Raw genomic sequence first — 20,786 nt, forward strand, 5'->3', positions numbered from 1 at the left:
CACAGCTGGACACAGTCACTTCAAAGTAAGAAATAACAAATTGGTCATTGCTTACGCTTTATCCAGAACCACTTATTGAGAGAATTTCCCAATAGCGATGTCTATTGAACGTACGATTCGCGCTCAATAAATTCCAAACCACAGCTTTGAAACGAATCAACGTATATCAAAAGAACTTGCAAATGTATGCGTGTTCTTGCATGCCATGCTGTATATGTTTCTAGCTAGTGCACTATCAGCTTTATATAAGAAAAAGCACGTGGAATCACAACGAGCATGTTCAAGATGCTACAGGTATCTAAAAATAAGTTCCAAAAGATTACGTATTATTCTGCAGTGCTTACACGCTGCTTTAGCTTAAATCTGCCCTAAACATGGTAACACTCCTGACAGCTCTGCACCTGCAACGCGTGATTCACTACCTCCCCCCCCCCCCCGCCCCCTCCAGTATATTGTGATCGTACCTTCTCTCCTGCTTCAGCCAAGTCACCAGCCGGAAGTCTCTCGATGTCAGGAATCATTTGACAGGCTTCCAGCACTTTCCAGTAGTACGACTCATCGACCTTGCTGCCGAAGGTTATGTTGTCCCTAATGGTCATGTTGAACACATGAGGTCTCTGACACACAACACCGAGTGTACCCTGCATACACGTATAGTAATAAATAATAATGGCGCTCATCGGACTCTGAAGTTACATTATTTTTTCTTCTTCCTGGTGATAAAAGCTATCAGAACCGGTTTCTTTGCAATTTAATCGATAGTTTCGGGGCAACCGATTCACTTAATAAAACAAGATAGCTGCGATCTAGGCGCTATGTGTACAGAACACTTTTGCCAATTGACAAACTACACACTGCTTTGCTGTAGTGACGGAGAAGAAGCAAACACCGTCGAAAATGTGAGTTACGAATTTTTATTGGGTAGCTTGTGCCCAGAAAAACAAGAAACAACCAAACCACAACAATCGCTGCAAGCCCAATAATTGGTCGTTGAATCTGAGCTAACAGATCAAGTCCGCCTGATATTTGCACTTGTACGACTTGCTGTTCAACCCGGATTCATCAATTGTGCTCCCGAAATTTCAAAAGGGACAACACTATTCGCTTCGCATGCGTATTTCTCAATAGACGAGGTTCTTTTGCTATAAAATCAGTGACAACATTCAAAAACTGCCGGATAAACGTGGGCGCGTCTAACACAATGCGATAACTGTGTAATAGTTGAAACCCGCAGTTGAAACATAGTCAGTGGCCAAGAGTGACACACAATTCCACAAGTGACAAAGCAATTGTCAGGAGAAAACTCAAATTCTGGGTTTTAACGTCCTGAAAGTCCAGAGTTGAGTTATGAAGGACCGCGTAGTGGGAGACTACGGATTAATTTTGAGTACTTGGTGGTCTGTAACGTGCACCCAAAGAAGGGTATACACAAGGGTTCTTTCATGCTTTCTGAATCTGAATATGGCTGCGGCGGCTGAGATTGATTTCATGGCCTTGTGCTGAGGAGCGCAACGCCACATAAACTGATCCACCAGAGTGGGTGACAATATTATTAGCAGATTACGTGCATGATGTTTGAAAAGAGCACACCGAATTTAACTTCATGGTGTCTTTCATCAACTGCTCTGTTGGTCAACATCTACTGTACAACGACAACGCGCATTAGCAAATAACCCTCTCTCGTGCCGTTGTGTAAAACCTGGGGTCTATTAATTGCCTGATATCCGTTTAGTACGAATTTTCTCGCATGACAGTGCAAGTTTGAATGCACTACATTATCGGAGTCGAAGCTGCTGGAAAGATGGCTGCTCTTTCGTTGTTTACAGAAAAGATAGGCGGGAAACAATTTGTTTGGACAATAGAGTTGGTGTTTGTTGAAGAGTTTGTGCATAGTGTAAAGGAAGCGCTAAATTGGGAACAAGTTAAGCTATACACATTTAAACTGATTAACCAAACAACTCCAGCGATGGAGTGATACAAACGTCCATGACACGGGACAACACTGAGCGTGGACAAGACCTGGTTTACTGTAAGATTGTTCTTGCTGTCGGGTGGACGGTGTGCTTATAATACCGTTGATTAGACGTCGAAGGAGGTATTTGGCATAAATTAAATCTGCAGTTAGAGTACGAAACGTTCTTGAAATACCATGCTAAGGAACGATAAAAGTTAAAAAATGGTCCCGTGTTGATTTCCTGCTCTTCAGTGCAAGTTTGAGTTTACCTATAACATATTGTAAGTATAAATTGCGGTGCAGGAAATGAAAAGCTACGTTAAAATATATTTACCGGCTCCGCCTTCATTAACAAAGTAAGCAGCATAGGCGGAAAAAGACTGACGCATAACAGGAATAACCTCACATGGAAGCAGCACAGTGAACACACAAAAAAGTCACAATTATACAAAGCTAACTGGGCCTTTTAGTATAATGCTTTAAAGTGGCAGTCACCTTCCTGTGCCTTTAATTGATGCGGGAAAATGAAAATAGTTGGAGGTATTTCTCAAGGGCACTAATAAAATATAAAAACGTTATGTTGTTAATACAAGCGGTTCTGTCAGACAGCCAGTTGCTTGTTGTTGACATTCGCAATTTCTCAGGAGAAAAGATAGTGCGGAAGCAATACTTGGAAAGGTAAAACCTACTGGCCTAGAATGATGATTGCGCACTGTGTGCGAATATAGCGGTACTATCATATGCTAAGGCAGTGGCAGATGGAAGCATGTAGCCATGTACCACAGAAATGTAGAGGAAAAGGTATTTCGTAATGGTGAACACGGTGGTGCTGAAGTACCTATTAGCGGTAAAGTCGTCGTGCAATCCTCAAGGTTAAATTATGAGAGAGTAAAAGATCGCTTAAAAACCACTGCGCACCTTCCGATTGTACTTTTAACAGCGGAGCTGTTTCAGCCGACCGTTAGTCCGTGCAGAGCGAACAGAAAATGTGGGCTGATCCTGGCGGTAGTGCAGAAAGGGTCCAAGCGCAATGGCACATATCCTGTGAACTAGAGAAGGTATTTAAGCTCGAGGATGGTATGACATGGTAGTGCTTAGCCTAGCCCAAATAGGTGGCCGGTACCTTGCGATAGCCAATCGATAGCCAATAAATAGCTAATCAATAATCGATCAATAGTCAATAAATTCTGGAAAATGCTGGGGATGACTTGGTAGTGCTCGGTTTAACCCAAATACATGGCAAACACCTTGCCATAGAAAATTGAGAGCCAATGAATAGATAATTGATAATCGAAGAATGATCAATAAATTCCGGAAAACGCTGGGGACGACTTGGTAGTGCTAGGTGCCGATCAGCTCCGCTGTTTCTTTAGCATTGCGCCACTAGTGCAAGCTACGCAATTTTTTTCTTTCCTACTGTTTATAGCTGTTATGTATTAGTACAAAAGAATCAGTTTTTTTCTCATGCAAGAAGTGTGCTGCTTCCGCCTAGCTTGTAATAAGGTCACAAGCAGCGTGCACATTGCAATGCTGCTTTTGCACTAAATTTATCCACAAACAGGTGACCAAGAGACCCAGTAGGTTGTTTATCACTCACTCTAATCGCTGCGGAGCCTCTCAGGCGTCTCATGTCGCCGGAGACAGCAGACAAAAGCGAAGACTTTCCGCTCCCTACAGAACCAACGATGCCCACAATAGAGCCATTGCTCACTTTGACGCTGATATTCTGAAGAACCGGAAGATCCACCTTGGAGCCTTCCTTTGCCCATGCGAAGGAGCAGTCACTCAAAGTGACTTCTCCCGCTGCAAAACATTGGTATGAATACTCATCAGCAACACGCGACTTTCACCGTTGAGCCCTCTCTGCAATAACAGTTGATAAGTTCATAAGCTCAGCATTAACGCTACGAACAGTCCGCCATAATTCGAAAGCGGGTAGAGACAAGTGAGCTGAACTGAATATTCATATCAGTGAATAAGCTTAAAAGCACTTTGCGCAAATTTGCACATTACCTGGCAAAGTTACAGGGATGGTAATTTTCAAGTGATATGAAACAACCTGGTTTATAGGATTTGATCATCAGATGACAGTTGATACTTTTTTATCGGCCACACTACTGAATGAAAACGAGGGGGGGGGGGGCAGGGACAGTTAAATCAGTAGTACTTTGTAGAAAAAAAAAACTTTTTGCAAGTGCAAGTGCTTTAGTTTTCTTCACCCAATCATGATTATACAGATATCTGGACCGATAGCCAAGAAGGCTAGTTTACGGTCCAGTGCCAAAATATAACAGACAGGTCAGGTGCAGATCTAACTGCAAATAATTCCGGAACAAGTCATGATTTCTAACGGACAGGAAACATTAGGAACTATTCCTAATTCATAAATGCAAGTAAGTTAGATAAGCTCGTTATATAAAAAAAGAATTTGCTACACTGCTTGAAATTACGTGCGGTTTTAACCTCTAGGGGTAAAATATTCAGTTAGCTATACAAAACGAGCTCCTCTATTGGTACCAAGTAAGATTACTTAAACTTACCCAAAAACTGCTACATTCAGACTCAATGGTTATCACCAGTTATTACTGATTCTGAGCTTACTGCTTATGGCCACGATAGCCGCTGAAAGTGAATATTTTTTTCCAAGCAGGGCCCGTTAATTCTTTTAATTTCAGGGTGGGAAGTCCATTTGCTTCACACGTCTTAGTCGCCTAAGAGCTTATATTTGTATTTTGGTGGAAAGCTACCTAAATACGCGGGTGCCAAAGAAAGAAAAGTTATTAGATGTTTGTCATCTTCATTAACACACTTCAGTTATTCCGAATAAAACTAATATCCACGGACGCGAAGACACTGTGGTACAGAAACAGCGTAATTCTCTTTGAATGCGTTATTTGTCTGAACCATGTCCTATGCCGGTAGCTGTGGAAAAAGCTCGCCTTCTGAGAGCTTCTCAATGGTGTGCATGCTTCTACTAATGAAAGTGTAACGTGAGTAATGTGAAGCAAAGCTTCGCTCCTTGGAAGATCAACAGATAGATGGTGCTTCCCTCCACCCATCTCGGAGCACATCGCAGACGACAATTGCTCGTGACGGGTGCAGTCGCGTCTGTGGAGGGGCGGTCGTTCGCTGCGCGTCGTGTTCCCGCTCGCAAAAAAAAAGAACCAGAACGAATCAAACAAATAACGTGTCCTGCAGGTCCCTAGCCGTTAAAACAGCGGAGGAATTGAAGCACCCTGAAAGATCACACTATGCGGTGAAGACAGTCGTGGAACGAGAACTTGAGCAACGCAAAAAACGTAGTCACCGCTCACTGACATCGACGGGCCGACAGTGAAGACAAGTTACAGTCGAGACGAGTGACATTTGCATAAGCGCAAGTGGAACGCAAACAGAATAAAATATACAATAGAACATGTGTAAAAAAACATTTCGTAACAACAGACTTGTACACGGTAAAGAAAAAATTAACCGATTACAATTTCAGCTACATTTTGAACAATGTAACTGATTACAATTACCGATTACTGATCTCAGGAAGCAGTAAAATATGGACGTAAGTAAATATGGATCTGATTACTGAGGAAGCAGTAAAATAGGGATGCAACATGAAATCAGTGAGAAGCAAACTAGGCATAAGACAAGGCATATGTATGCACTGAAAGATAAGCATGGTAATATCATCAGCAATTTCGATGACGTAGGAGCACCGTTTAACTTGATTGCCAATACCTGATGGACCTCCTCTCAGAGACCTTCACTCGTTAGCTATTTGGACTTAAAAACTAATGGTAACGGACGGCTGTAAACGCTCACCTTGCTTGAAGTGGCCAAATCTGCAATGTAATTCATTATGATGCTGTATAGTATTCAGCTCTAGAAATTATTTTCTCGTGTTACAATCAGAAAAATGGGTGCATATAAATCACGTAATAGCAAACCAATAGAAACATGATTTCTATTGCCAGAAACTTCGGTCTATATCAAATAATTCATTGACGATACTAAGTGAAAAAAATGGAGGAGCAGCTTTTAACGCCTTTGAAGGCCGCCGTCAAGAGCTTTCAGGAGAGAGGGAGATAAATTCACTATAAGAGCAAAGCTGAGACGCCGGACTTTTAAGAGAAGTGTGCAAATATACAAGCCTGCCAGGTTCAGGTAATTTAGTCTTAGCTGCAATACGCTGATTGTGGGAAGGAGGCAACCTATGCACATGTTTTCATCCCTACGGACTCTGCTATTCCTGCCCAATGGAAGCGCTCAAAGCTGCTTTGCTTGTTAGCTTGTTCCGTCACAAATGTAACGGGTTATATGTAATTTATTAATAAAAAAGCTATTGATTTACAGCGAACGTTACTGAGTAAACAAAGTAAACATTAAATTGCAAAATTACCAAAAAACGTAATTGCTTACAAATTATCAATTACATGTAATTGCTTACGTACACGTCTGCACAGAAGATAACATGTGTAAGCAGTTAATTTAGGTAAGAAACGTTTCAGGACATATGTATGGCGGCGCTGTTTCTTGTAATTATCATGGTTTCTCATAATGATGATTCCTCATAGTTTGAGATCCGCCTAACATATCTTCCACTAAAGGAGTAAGATAACATTTACAATGAGAGAGAAGATGATAGTATTAGTGAAAGACAAATATTGTGCCACTCAATTCCTAGCAGACTTTAACGCTTGTATGATTCCAGGCAACGTAATGCAAAACAAAAATAATATATGCTGCTAATGACATCCAGCCAACTTTCCTAATGGAAATTCTTTTAGGCCAAAAGAAAAAAAAAACACTTACTGGCTGCTTCACAGACTCCAGTGCTTTCCGTTGCTGCAGCATTCCATTCTTCATCAGCAAAAAATGACATGAGTCTTCGACAACTGCGAAAAACCTTAATACCGAAAAGAACAATGGAATTTAGTAATTAGGAACAGCTATATATAACAAAAAATGTCGGAGTTTCTCCCAAAAGGCGAAGCATCAATTGCCATAGCAAATTAGTAGAGAGCTATACGCAGTAGGAATAGTTTTATCGGCTGTTTAAACTTGCACACATTCGCTTACGAACTGAATTACCAAGCATGGTGTCAGCGCGAACAAGCAAAAATGAATAGATCACACTGGATGACAGCAGACAACCACTGTCAAACGCTGGCATGAGCAAGCGCGCCCGCTGCAGCGAGCGAAGGTTCATGCGGTCTATCGCTTCAACGGAAACTGAGCGGCGAAAGCACAGCGCTTAGAAAGGTAAGAGCATGTGGTGCGCGCGACAGCCCACAGCGACGCAAAGTACAAGTACGCAGTTGCTCGCAGAATAGAAGCCTCCCCCCCTCCCACGCTGCCTTCCCGCTTTCCTCCTTTCACGTGGGCGATAACCCCGTATTCAGAAATGCATCTTAGCTTGAAGCCCATGCTTCATTTTCCTAAATTAACCACTACTACAACTTGATATAAATGATTCCTAGCGTGAATGTGCCCAAGACGCGCATTGCGTTTTCTCTGGTGCATTTATGACAGGCGTAATATAAATCAAGTCAAGCGTGGGCTTCACTTGATTTAAATGATGAAGATGCATTTCTGAACACGGGGGTGAGTCAGCAGTTCCCCTTCGCTCCCGGTCGCGAGATACGCATTTGGTGTCGCAGCACAGGGTGCGTCCCTCGCACACTTTCACTCGCACGTACAGCATACGTCGCCCTTGGGCTTTTACGGAACCTCACGGCGAGGAAGACGGTGACGCCGACAACAGAAATCCGCTTGGAGTGTCCATATAATTTCTATCGTAATAAAATGTTCCGTGATGACAGGACATGAAAGGCAAAATTGTCATCCTCCTGAATGTAACATGAAGTTGCAAAGGAAACCTTTACGGGTATCTTGTCATCAACTTGGGACCAACACATCTCCGGAGTGGTTGCCCTACCATCCGAGCTAACCAGGAGGCTAGCAGAGGGCACTGCTAGCCTCCTGATTAGCTCGGATAGTAGGGTCACTGCGCCTGGAAGGCGTTGGTCCCAGGTTGGAATCCTGGACCACGACGAAGTTTTCCACAAGTGCGAAGCTTTCTTTTGAAAAACCGTAAGGTTTCGTCTGTATACCTTCGTATTAAATCTAAAGTGGATGACAATATCGTTTTCATACCATATTACCTATATTCATATTTTCCCATTTGTAAGTTTCTTTGCATCACGGATTTCATAACCTGTTTCATTCTTTCTTGTTATAATCCTGAACTGCCATCAGCTGTCTTCCTGAAGCCAGGCTTTCTTTTTGTGATCTCTCTACTTCATGGAATTCTTCTTCCTAGCTTATAAAGCTGAATTTGTAATGTTTAGTTAGACTCTAGATAATATTTATCAATATAATGATGCCAATTTTTCTAAACAATATTCTTTGAAATCATTGCGACACCCGATGTCATTCGGCATTGTGCATACCAGATCGCAAGCAATTTCAGTGCTTTATATCAGTTGATATCCAGAGTTATTCCGTCCTGCTGTGAGGTCGGTACCTAAACCTATTTGATATTTCTAATAGTGGTTGCTGTGACTGCTTCCAAATTGAGTGCAATATGCTGTTTCGAACCCAACAATATAGCTTGTTTGACGAGGAAGTCTAGCACGGCTGTGGACGACACGAAGGACGCTGACAGGAAGACACAGCAGCGTAGGTTTAGCCAGGCGCACCAGGAACAGCGTCGAGCCCGAGCTCCACTTCAGTAGCGCTGGCAATCCGGCTTCGGAGCTCTACACGACACACTTCTTCTTCCTTACACTTGCAATATTTCCTGGTTTTGTCAGAATTTCACTATTCTTCCCTGTAATGTTTCCTTACTTTTTGTGGTGTTACAATTTGAAATGTCACATATTTTCATCATGTACAAGTTTACGCGTTCCAGGCGATTGAACCTTATCATTAAGCCTAGATTTTTTTTACCCTGGTACGATTAATTACTACGCAGGTAGGTTGCTCCGGTAAAGTGTTCGTTTCTTGTTTAAGTATCTGACCTCAGGCTTACGTGAATTGCGGCCACGGCGAATATGTTGTTTAGCTAATTGATAATTACATATCCTTGTGCTTTTTTTGTAAAGCAGAATATTTTGCCACAACTAGCATCCTGTATTCACACACACACACACACACACACACACACACACACACACACACACACACACACACACACACCACCACGCACGCACGCACGCACGCACGCACGCACGCACGCACGCACGCACGCACGCACGCACGCACGCACGCACGCACGCACGCACGCACGCACGCACGCACGCACGCACGCACGCACACACCACACACACACACACACACACACACACACACACACACACACACACACACACACACACACACACACACACACACACACACACACACACACACACACACACACACACACACACACACACACACACACACACAACGTCCATTACCATGCATGTTTCCCGCTTTCTAGTTGTGAATCAAAACTAGGATCACTCGATTAGGAAATCAAGTTTCCCTGGACAGACAACAAAGGTGTTAAGTATACGAATGGCTAGACATTCTCTCTGGAACCATTGCAAACGCGAAATTCCACAGTTCTGAGGCAGTTCTCCGAGCGAACCAGTACCGCAGCAGTGCCGTCGGTGCACACGTTGAGCCACAACTAGCGAGTTCAGGGGCAATGTTTACCCGCATAATTTGGTACCAACTTTGAATTTCCAGAAAACTACATAGCCAGTTAACCATTGCCAGTTAAGTACCAGTTAACTAGGCGTCCGTCTTGTGCCGACGGCGCACACGATAGCAGGATGACGTGCTGCAGAAGCTATACGATAGGAGTGCGACGGGAGAGCGCAGTTGTGTAAATGCATAACTGCGCTCATGTGCGCTGAAATGTGGGCGCCACTCAGGCATAGCAGGAACACTGAACCTCGGCGGATGCACCGTTTACGAAAATATCATGGGCCCTCTGTGATATATTCCTGATGCAACATAGCTGTAACGGCTATTGTGAATTTACAATCGAAATTCGATAATGGCACTATTATTGTTGTCTAGTTTTCTAACATTCATTTCATAATGTGCATTGAGATAGAGTCGATTAATTTCGGTCGCTTTAAGAGTGCACTTTTTTTTTACTCACCGGGCTCTTCAGCCTGACAGCGTGGGCCATTGTAGTTGTGAAAGCATCCATTAGTGTCAAGATGTACATACATGAGTATATCGTGGCTGGGCTAAATATTTTCTCCGGGTTCATGAACGTAACGATTGCAAAAGCAAGAATGATCATCTGAAAGAAACATTTTAAATATAAGGTTCCCTCACATTGGAACTACAGGAGACCAGAAAGAAAGAGAGAGAGAGAATGATTTAATGAAAGGCAGGGAGGTTAACCAGGACTGAGCCCGGTTGGTTACCCTACACTGGGGGAATAGAAAAGGGGAGAGAGAGATTAAAGGAAGAATAGAAAGTCCGCGGTTGATATCGCCGATGTTGCAACAGATCTCTGTTCTATCACTGCTGATCAATCAGTCCGGATCATAGACGGTCACTCAGTCCAGTAGTTTTCAAAAATAGGAGCAGCACTTTTGTGGCCTTTTGCAGCTGTGATATTATCACAGCAGCAATACGCTCATCGCTAACTTTTCAGCACGAAAAACTTGCTCAGTTCACCTTACTTCTAGGAAATACGCTGACACACTAAATCTACGTACGTTCAAATCTACTAAAGCAAATCTTCAAATCTACTATAGCAACACAAAAAAATCATCGCCCTTCTACTCCGGGAAGATGGTTAACCAGCGAAGCTCAAACGTGCGGCCTCAGCGTGCGCCCGCCATTACCGCTTGCAATTTTTCGAAATTAAAACGCTTCAAAATTAAAGCTATCCGTTACGCAAAACAAAGAATGGCTCATACCCCCGTAAACGCGGCCTACCCATTACGACTACAGGAGAGAAGTGAAATTCTACGCTGGAATGATGAGCGCCAACGGAGCCATCTGTGGACGTAGACGATGACGACGAACGTGGGAGCAGGGGCACGAGGGCGTGCCGATGACGAGCACGAGTGCAGCCCGAGGGGCGCCAACGAGCCAGCTGCGCAAGAAGACGACGACGCTCGAGCAAATGCCGTTGATGATAGTTTTCTGTGGACAGGCGATTTCGCCGAGCCATTTAAAGCTTCGGTTTAAAATAAAACAATCGGTTTCATGCCACCTACTCGGCGTTCGTAGCGGTGGGCATCGATCACGATGGGAAAATCACGAACTGTGCGACTGTTCGAACGAAGTCGGCCGAGGTGGCGGAGCAGGTGGCCATAGCCCTGACCCTGCTGGACGACAAAAGGACCACGATCTACAGCGACTCGCGGACGGCTGTACGAGCTTTCGCCAAGGGCACCGTTTCGGAGCAGGTTGTGCGCATTCTACGGGACAAGGACATCAAGTCGCACACGATCATCTGGTTCCCTGCACACATGGGGCAGATCAAGGGCGCCCCGCCCAACCTCAACGAGTCGGCCCACAGAGCTGCGCGAGGAGTCGTTGACCGCGTAGCTACCGGGTGGCGCGACGCTGAGGTTATGGACAATCGGGACCCTCCCTCCTCATATAACGAACTTACGAAACATTTTTACATGGGACGGAGACGATATCCTCCGCCAAATAGGAAACTAAACAGAGCACAGGCGTTGACACTCAGATTACTCCAGGTCGGGGCATACCCTAACTCCGCACTGTTATACAGAATATACCCAGATATACAATCGACCAATGCTTGCGAGCTATGCTCAGACCTAGCTGACTTGGAACATATACTCTGGCGGTGCCCCGCGTTACACGACGGCGACGATGTCACGTCGACCAAATGGGAGGCTGTCCTAAGCAGCCCCGATCTTGAAGCACAGCTATGGGCTGTCCATCGGGCCCGCGACGCAGCAGAGAGGCTCGGCCTTTCTGTGCCGACGTGGGAGCGGCCCGCTACGTGCTGACGCGCGTTCCGACGGACAATAATAAAGTTTTACCATACCATACCATACCATACTCGGGGAATCCCGCAAAGATTGTAATATCTGTACACCCCGCTGCTACTTCTCGGCTTGGGCGTCCGATAATGCGGTGCTACAACAAAAGGCCACCATGTCCACGGACAGAGAAGCCCTGCCTCATTCAATCCCTATGTCTGCTTAGCAGGTCGTTATCACAGTGTCGTCGTTTTCTGTGTCATTGTTGTCGACGTGTGGTGTTATAAATTAACAGTATTTCTCATCTTCCGAGGCTAGATTGCGGAAGCCCGTGAAAGGGAACAAAATAAATGAAGGAAAAATAATGACTTACGCCTAATCTCACATAAAACATGAAGGCAGTCTTAGTCTAGCGTGGAAGCGTGAGAGCCAAGTTGAAAGCGAGCATATTTTAACAAGGAAGAGACGGAAAACGGGTGTGTCACTTCACTTTCCCGTTAATTTGAGCTCGCTTTCAACTTCCCAACACAGCACAACTTATTCAGGAAGTCGGTCAGCTAGCGGTATCATGATCAGCGTGCGTCTACTGCAGCACACGAGCTATTTGAATGTTTCCTATGTAATCGTGCACTTAATATACATAAAACAGTCCATATCCACGCACGTCGCACACTGACTACTTCATCTAAGATGCGTGTGCCATGCGCGTTTCCTTTAAAACATTTTCTGCTAAGGTATCGTAGCACAGGTTTTTAGGTGTGGCAATTGTTCGCGTAGGTACCGTGCAGCGAAGTTATGATGGTGTCAGCAGGATACCTGTGTCCGTATTGAATGTATACTCATTTTCAGTAAGTCGTGAAGACACGCTACATTGTGCCTACTATGTATGCCTGTATGTATAAATATGTGTGCGTATGCATCTTTGTGTGTATAAATACACGTGGATATCCACTGAGGCATTTATAGTCAGCATTCTACTCTCTGGAATTGGAATCCACTCCAATAAAGCTTACCAGTGATACCTAATGAGTTACCTGTTGTAACTAGTTGAGCCAGTTGCGTAATGTAGGAGCTATGCTCTGCAGCCTTTGCTTCGTACATTGCTAGAAGATTAGGACTTCGGAAATGCGTGCGTCTTAAAAGCCCTTAAGCCCGTGAAAGTAATATTATGCTTGGGACACACCATAGCACAGGCCCTACGGCCTTACCGTCTATTGTCACAATTTCTTTCCAGTTTTGCCTTTATATCGCACCATGCACTTTTATCGCTTTGCTTCAAACTAGCTATTGCGCTATGTTGCACAAAGACGCTAGCCGGAATGTGTGAAAGGGATCTCGGTACGCATGCTTAAACACGATTCTAGATAAAATACTGTTCCCGGGCGAGTTAGCGAAAACAAATTTGGGATATCTGTCTACGCAACTTCCTGCTATATATATATTCAGAAGAGGTTTATTGGTGGTGTCCTTCAAGGACGCTACGAGTTCCAAGAACGGCGAGGTAGCGTGGAGCACCGTCTCGAAAAACACCAGTGACCAACAGCGCGAGCAGAGCGGGCCGAGCGTTGGCGATGCCGCTGAACGGAGGCGCGTCTTCTTCACAATCGCCCCCGCAGAAAAACAGCCATCCTGGCGACCTAAGAGGTTGTTGGCAGAGGGTCATGGTAGGGCTTGAGACGCGCCACGTGGACGAGGTCACGTCCACGCCGGCGCATGTCGTCAGATGGAGAAAGTGGCTCGATGAGAAAATTCACCGGGGACGTTCGCTCCAAGAAGCTGTAAGGCCCTTCGTACTTTGGAACGAGTTTTGAGGAAAGGCCTGGAGTTTGTGAAGGAACAGCCAGCCATACAAGATACCCTGGGGCATACGTGGGATTGGGCAGTGAGTCGGCGCGTCCTTACTTCTGGCGCTGTTGTTCTTGTGACGTAATAGTGCGCGCGAGCTGCCGGCACTCTTCGTCTTGTCGGGCAGCCGCGTACACAGGTGGGCACTCGGAAGCGTCAGGACGGTATGGAAGCAGAGTGTCGATGGTGTGCAATGGCTCCCGTCCATATAGGAGAAAGAAAGGCGAAAATCACGTTGTAGCTTGTATCGCGGTGTTGTATGCGAACGTTACAAACGGAAGTACGCGGTCCCAGTTGCCATGATCAGATGCCACGTACATAGCGAGCATATCACCGAGAGGGTGGTTAAACCGTTCCGTGAGCCCGTCAGTTTGCGGATGGTAAGCCGTGCTCGTTCGATGAATAATGTGGCATTCCGAAAGCAGAGCTTCGACGACCTCGGAGAGGAAGGCGCGACCTCTATCACTGAGAAGTTCTCGAGGTGCGCCATGTAGAAAGACGAAGCGATGCAGGACGAAAGAGGCTATATCCCGTGCTGTAGCATTCGGTAGAGCAGCAGTTTCGGCGTAGCGTGTCAAATGGTCCACAGCAACTATGATCCACCAATTGCCATCCGGTGTCATGGGAAGCGGGCCGTAGAGGTCAATGCCTACGCGATCAAAGGGTTTGGCAGGGCACGGAAGCGGCAGCAAGGCGCCAGACGCACGTAAAGGGTAATTTGCGACGTTGGCAGTCAGGGCAGCACTGAACAAGCTTTCGTACAAAAGTGTACATTTCCCGCTTGTAGTAGCGATGGCTTATACGTTCGTAAGTCTTAAATACTCCGGCGTGGCCACATTGCGGATCGCCGTGAAAAGAGGCACAGATTTGGGATCTTAAGCTGCGGGGAATGACTAGTAGCCATCTACGGCCTTCGGGAGCGTAGTTGCGTCAGTGAAGCAGCTGATCACGAATGGCGAAATGAACAGCTTGGCGTCGGAGGGATCGGGATACAGGAGTGGTTGATGATCCAGAAAGATAGGCGAAAAGAGAAGCGATCTACTGGTCACGGCGTTGTTCGGTGCCAATCGAGTCAAGGTCAAGAGATGACAGGGGGTGAGCGCAAGTAGTTCCGCAGGCCGAGTCGGGAGGTAGAGGTGAACTGGACAGGGCATCTGCGTCAGTGTGCATGCGTCCACAGCTGTAGACGACGCGAATATCGTACTCCTGGATTCGGAGTGCCCAGCGTGCTAAGCGGCCAGATGGATCTTTCAACGTGGCGAGCCAACAAAGCGCGTGGTGATCCGTTACCAGATCAAATGGGCGGCCGTATAAGTATGGGCACAACTTGCCAAGCGCCCATACCAGAGCCAAGCACTCTTTTTCAGTTACCCTGTAATTGGCCTCTGCTTTTGTCAGCGTACCACTCGCATAGGCGACCACGTATTCGGAGTAGCCAGGCTTGCGTTGCGCGAGGAGGGTGCCAAGACCAACCCCGCTGGCGTCTGCATGCACTTCAATTGCAACTGTCGGGTCGAAATAGCGAAGAATAGGTGGATAGGTAAGAAGACGACGCAGTGTAGCAAACGCGGCGTCGCATGCAGTAGACCAGGAGGAGAGGTCCGCGATACCGCGTAAGAGCTGGGTCAGGGGCGACATGATCGATGTGAAATTGCGGACAAAGCGCCAGAAATATGAGCACAGGCACACAAAACTGCGTAGTTTTTTGACGTTAGTAGGCTTCGGGAACTGAGCGACTGCATGAAGTTTCGAGGGGTCCGGTAGAACGCCTTACTTGGACACAGTGTGGCCTAAGATGGTCAGCTCCCGCGCGGCGAAGCGGCACTTCTTGAGGTTCAGTTGCAGGCCAGCGTTGGTGAGACACCTAAAAACATGTCGAAGGCGAAGTAGGTGGGTCGGAAAGTCAGGCGGGAAAACCACGACATCGTCGACTTAACAAAGACACATAGACCACTTGAGGCCACGCAGCGTATTGTCCATGAGTCGTTCAAACGTGGCAGGCGCGTTGCAAAGTCCAAAGGACATCACGTTGAACTCGTATAGGCCGTCAGGTGTAATAAACGCCGTTTTCTGGCGATCGGCTTCAGCCATTGGAACCTGCCAGTAGCCAGAAGGCAAGTCTAGGGACGAAAAGAATTCTGCGCCCTGAAGGCTGTCAAGGGCGTCGTCGATGCGCGGCAAAGGATAGACGTCCTTGCGCGTGACCTTATTCAAGCGACGGTAGTCAACGCAAAAGCGGATAGACCCGTCCTTCTTGCAAACGAGAACGACAGGAGATGCTCAGGGACTGTGAGATGGTTGGATAACGCCACGGTGTAGCATATCGTCGACTTGGTCATTGATGGCGTGACGCTCGTCGGCGGAGACGCGGTACGGTCGTTGACGCATTGGCTGGTGCAAGCCGGTGTCAATGTAGTGCTGCACTTCCGACGTTCGGCCCAATTGCGGCTGAGAAACATCGAAGGAATTTCTGAAGTGGTGTAGAAGCTGAAGAAGCTCGGAGCGTTCTGCAGGGCTTAGTGTAGTGGCGATAGAACTGGAAAACATGTCACTCGACGACTCATCATGCGTTTAAAGGGCGAGAAGTTCGTGCGAGTCAAGATTCAAAGATTCGTATGGCACGGTAACAAAGAAGGAAGAGTCAAGCTGTTCCACGCGGCCGGGACATTCGCCGACAAGCAACGTAAGCGACGCAGAAAGCGGATTGTACACAAAAATATTGCTGATGCCAGCGGCGATGTCAAGCGTTGCAAAAGGCAGTGGAACGGCTTTGCGACTCATAAAGATGTCAGATGGCGTAAAGAAGACCGTCGCATCGGTGACGGCATCGCAGACGACTGGGACAAGGGCAAAAGAGCCAGGTGGAATGTCGGTGTCCTCACGCAGGACCAGTTTAGGCGGCTTGATCAAGAGCGTCGTGGGATGGTGCGTCACACAGCGGCGAAATTTCAACTTCAGCTCGTGCACAGTCGATGACAGCATTATGACGGGACAAGAAGTCCCACCCCAGGATGACGTAATGTGAGCAGGCAGGAAGAACAATAAACTCGACAATATACAAAACGCCTTGTAAAAGCAAACGGGCTGCACAGGCTGCGAAAGGTGTCACGTGCTGCGCGCTTGCCGTGTGAAGCGACAGTCCAGACAGCGGCGTGGTGACCTTGCGCAGCGAACGGCAGAGTTTGGCGGCTATAACAGAAACGGCGGCGCCGGTGTCCACAAGCGCAAAAGTAGAAATACCTTCGACAGATATTGCGACCATGTTAGCAGGAGAAGAGCGAGGACTTGGGCAGTTCAAAGATGGCGCAGTTCTTGCCTCGCGAACTGCGGCGCTTAGTTTTCCTGGTCGGTAGGTGTGGGTCGGCGACGCATTGGGGAGAGCGATCGTCGACGAGGAGATGGAGATCGGCGCGACGGAAATTCAGGGAGGTCAGAAGAAATGTAGCGCTGGGACCCGCTGATTGGCGCATGGGCTGACCGCCATACTGGAACGGCCGGGCAGCGGCGTCGGGAGTTGGAAGGCGACGGCGGCCATAGCGAGCGACGTGTCCAGGCGTGCAGCAGGCGTAACAGATGGGACGATTGTCAGGCGTCCGCCATGGATTGCTGTCTCTCGGCCCGGCACAAGAAGCAGTAGGAGCGGCGGGTGGTGCAGACTGTTGCAGGATTGAGAAAGGCGGCTGGGGAGGCCTACGCACTACCTGCGCGTAGGTAGGAGGCACGGCAACAGGCTGCACTGCCTGCGTATAGGGAAGAGGCGCGGCTACAGGTGGCTGGTGGTGAGCGACGGGAACAGCTTGTGCGACCTCTTCGGCACTGACAGTACGGAGCGTCGAAGGCAGACGACAGGACGGCTCCTGAGTGAAGGGGACCAAGGAAAGTTGGCGGGCAACCTCCTCGCGCACGAAGTCCTGAATCTGCTGAAGCAGTGGAGAGTGGTCGGAAACGGCAACCAGACTGGCTAGTGAATCGGCGGTCGACAGAGGCTGCCGAGTCAGGGTGTGTTGCTTCTTCAGCTCTTCGTAGCTCTGGCATAACGTGACTACTTCAGAAACGATGCGCGGATTCCTGGCCAAAAGCATCTGGAATGCGCTGTCATCAGTGCCTTTGAGGTTGTGCTGAACTTTATCAGCTTCGGGCATGGCGGCGTCGACACGTTTACAAAGGTCGACGACGTCTTCAATGTAGCTAGTGAAGTTTTCACCAGTCTGCTGTGCACGGGCTCGCAAGCGCTGTTCAGCGCGTAGTTTGCGCACAGCAGGTCGACCAAACACTTGAGTGAAAGACGTCTTGAAGGTTAACCATGTCGGGATGTCGACTTCGTGGTTATGAAACCAGAGTTGGGCAACGCCAGTAAGATAAAATAGGACGTTGGTCAACTTCGCGACGTCGTCCCACTTGTTATGCGCGCTCACCCGCTCATACGACGTAAACCAGTCCTCCACGTCCGTTTCATCTGTACCACTGAAGACCTTCGGATCACGTTGCCGAGGAACCCCGGTGCAGATGACGGGCTGGGGCGCAGGCGCCGACGGGTCGGTGTTGTCGGTCATGATGGGCGGAAGCGTCCGGGTTCGAAGCTCCAGGGTGCAAGCGGCGGGGGAAATCCAGCAACCTCCCCCAATTAAGAAGTGGTTTATTGGCGGCGTCCTTCAAGGACGCTGCGAGTTCCAAGAACGGCGAGGTAGCGTGGAGCACCGTCTCCAAAAACACCAGCGACCAACAGCGCGAGTAGGGCGGGCCGAGCGTTGGCGATGCAGCTGGACGGAGGCGCGCCGTCTTCTTCACAATATATATATATATATATATATATATATATATATATTCGCACAGGCAAAAAAGGCTTCACTTCTAAACACAATTCACGCACAACTCCACTGCCGTTGTCTAAGTATGTGTGAACATTGTGCCATATGTTCATCTCCAGGCAGCGTGGTGTCATCAATCTTATCAAACTTGATCCTACCAGCATAAACACTTATCAAGCTTTCTCGGTCGTTATCAACCTTATCAGACTACAACTGACCCTTATCATCCCTTATCGGTTGTTATGACCCTTAACAGAATCGATCCGATCCTTATCGACCTTTATCGGTCGTTATCAACCTGCGGCAGAAAACTAGGTGGAGTGATGAAGTTAGGAAATTCGCAGGTGCAAGTTGGAATCAGCTAGCGCAAGACAGGGGTAATTGGAGGTCACAGGGAGAGGCCTTCGTCCTGTAGTGGACATAAATATAGGTTGATGATGATGATGATAAACTGCGAAAGGGGACATCCAGCGAAGCTGTTGCAGAACCACCACTACAACTGTTGAGGGGTGTATGCAATCATTTATTGATGTTTCGAATGCTTGTTTAGAGCTTGTGCTTTATTGAAACGTATGTTGTTCCGCGTGTTGTATGGGTGATTTCAAAGAATGTATGCACTGTTCGCTTCACTTTGCTGAGCGGTTGTAGCCTCAGCCTTGCGGGGTATGATCCATTGCATTTTTTGCATGCATACGGAGGTGTGAGCCATCGCTCACGGGGGTATGAGCCATTGCATTCGTCTTAGGTGACGGACGCACAGGTTTCTCGTTGGGTAGGCATAGAAAGGCTTACGCAAATTAAAACATCAAAATAATGATAAGTTTGTATGTCAACCACAATACGCCTTAGAAATTTAACACATGACAACTCAATTCCTGTGGTCAGAGGCTGCGAGCAGACATTACTGAACCACTCAGCACAGAAGTGCTTCCGCATGTCGTGCTTTGTGCAATGGTGATTCTTAAAGTCATATATCGAAGATGGCTAAGGCCCTACTGTGCTCCTTAATCTCCGATTTGCGCGAATCAGCAACGAAGCCATATTTTCCCCATTAGATGTGTCTCTGCCTAACTATACCATGCGGATAAACATTTTCTGTTAATATGTCAACACGTTAGGTCACCGAAACATATATGTGCAGGTCACAAGCAGTGTGTTAATAAATTGCGTATACACAAAATATCAGTGTCAAGCCTCGTATTCTTACCACTGATGTAGATGCACTAATGAGTGTCTCCAGAAGGCTGTCCAGTACGTTGACGCGGTACGCTTGGCCTACCTCCTTCAGTCGGAGTTCAAGGAGCTTAGTTCGAAAAACGTCTTCCAGCGCAGACATCTTCACCAGGCGAAAGACGGACAGAAAATCATTGAACTTCTTCAGTCGCTCATCTCGGTACTTGTAAAGGATATTCTGTAGAAAAGACCAAACGTGTGCAGAAATTTTAAAACGATTGACGCGGAAACTATCAAATATAGTTATAGAAGCAGGTGAATAGCCGGGCATGCTGTCCAAGACGTTCAGCACACTCATTTATTTATTTATTTATTTATTTATTTATTTATTTATTTATTTATTGCAGACCACGTTCTTTCTATTGACCACTTCATGCAGATTAGTATGACATGCTTTCTCGGCATGAGAACTATGGCTTTGTTGCAGTGTTTGAGTGGCGACGCAGAGTGTTGGCATTTTTACGGACATTTTACTTACTATATTAGAAACTAATGCTACACTTATTTCTACCGCGCAACCTGCACTGCCAATGCGGCGCACCAGAAGCAAGAACCTATATAATCGGTCCCTCTCACTCGGCGCTAAATCAATCCCGTCGCCGTAAAGACTTCTACTCTCTGTCTTTCTTCACACACACACACACACACACACACACACACACACACACACACACACACACACACACACCACACACACACACACCACACACACACACACACACACACACACACACACACACACACACACACACACACACACACACACACACACACACACGCACACACGCACGCACACACGCACGCACGCACGCACGCACGCACGCACGCACGCACGCACGCACGCACGCACGCACGCACGCACGCACGCACGCACGCACGCACGCACGCACACACACACACACACACACACACACACACACACACACACACACACACACACACACACACACACACACACACACACACACACACACA

At 47.2% G+C, this 20,786-nt stretch overlaps 1 protein-coding gene across 1 annotated transcript in view; it reads right to left on the reverse strand.

Moving 5' to 3' along the window:
• LOC119462321 (multidrug resistance-associated protein 1-like) overlaps positions 1 to 20,786 on the reverse strand; it is a 110,370-nt gene that overhangs the window by 40,374 nt on the left and 49,210 nt on the right. Inside the window, exons 11-15 of the mRNA XM_049672930.1 lie at positions 19,786 to 19,989; positions 10,107 to 10,253; positions 6,761 to 6,854; positions 3,552 to 3,757; positions 465 to 641 (exon numbers count right to left, since the gene is read on the reverse strand). Coding sequence (XP_049528887.1) covers positions 465 to 641; positions 3,552 to 3,757; positions 6,761 to 6,854; positions 10,107 to 10,253; positions 19,786 to 19,989 — 828 coding nt within the window. The remainder of the gene's footprint in view (positions 1 to 464; positions 642 to 3,551; positions 3,758 to 6,760; positions 6,855 to 10,106; positions 10,254 to 19,785; positions 19,990 to 20,786) is intronic.

The sequence above is a fragment of the Dermacentor silvarum genome, chromosome 8 (genome assembly GCF_013339745.2).
Source record: "Dermacentor silvarum isolate Dsil-2018 chromosome 8, BIME_Dsil_1.4, whole genome shotgun sequence".
NCBI lineage: Eukaryota > Metazoa > Arthropoda > Arachnida > Ixodida > Ixodidae > Dermacentor > Dermacentor silvarum.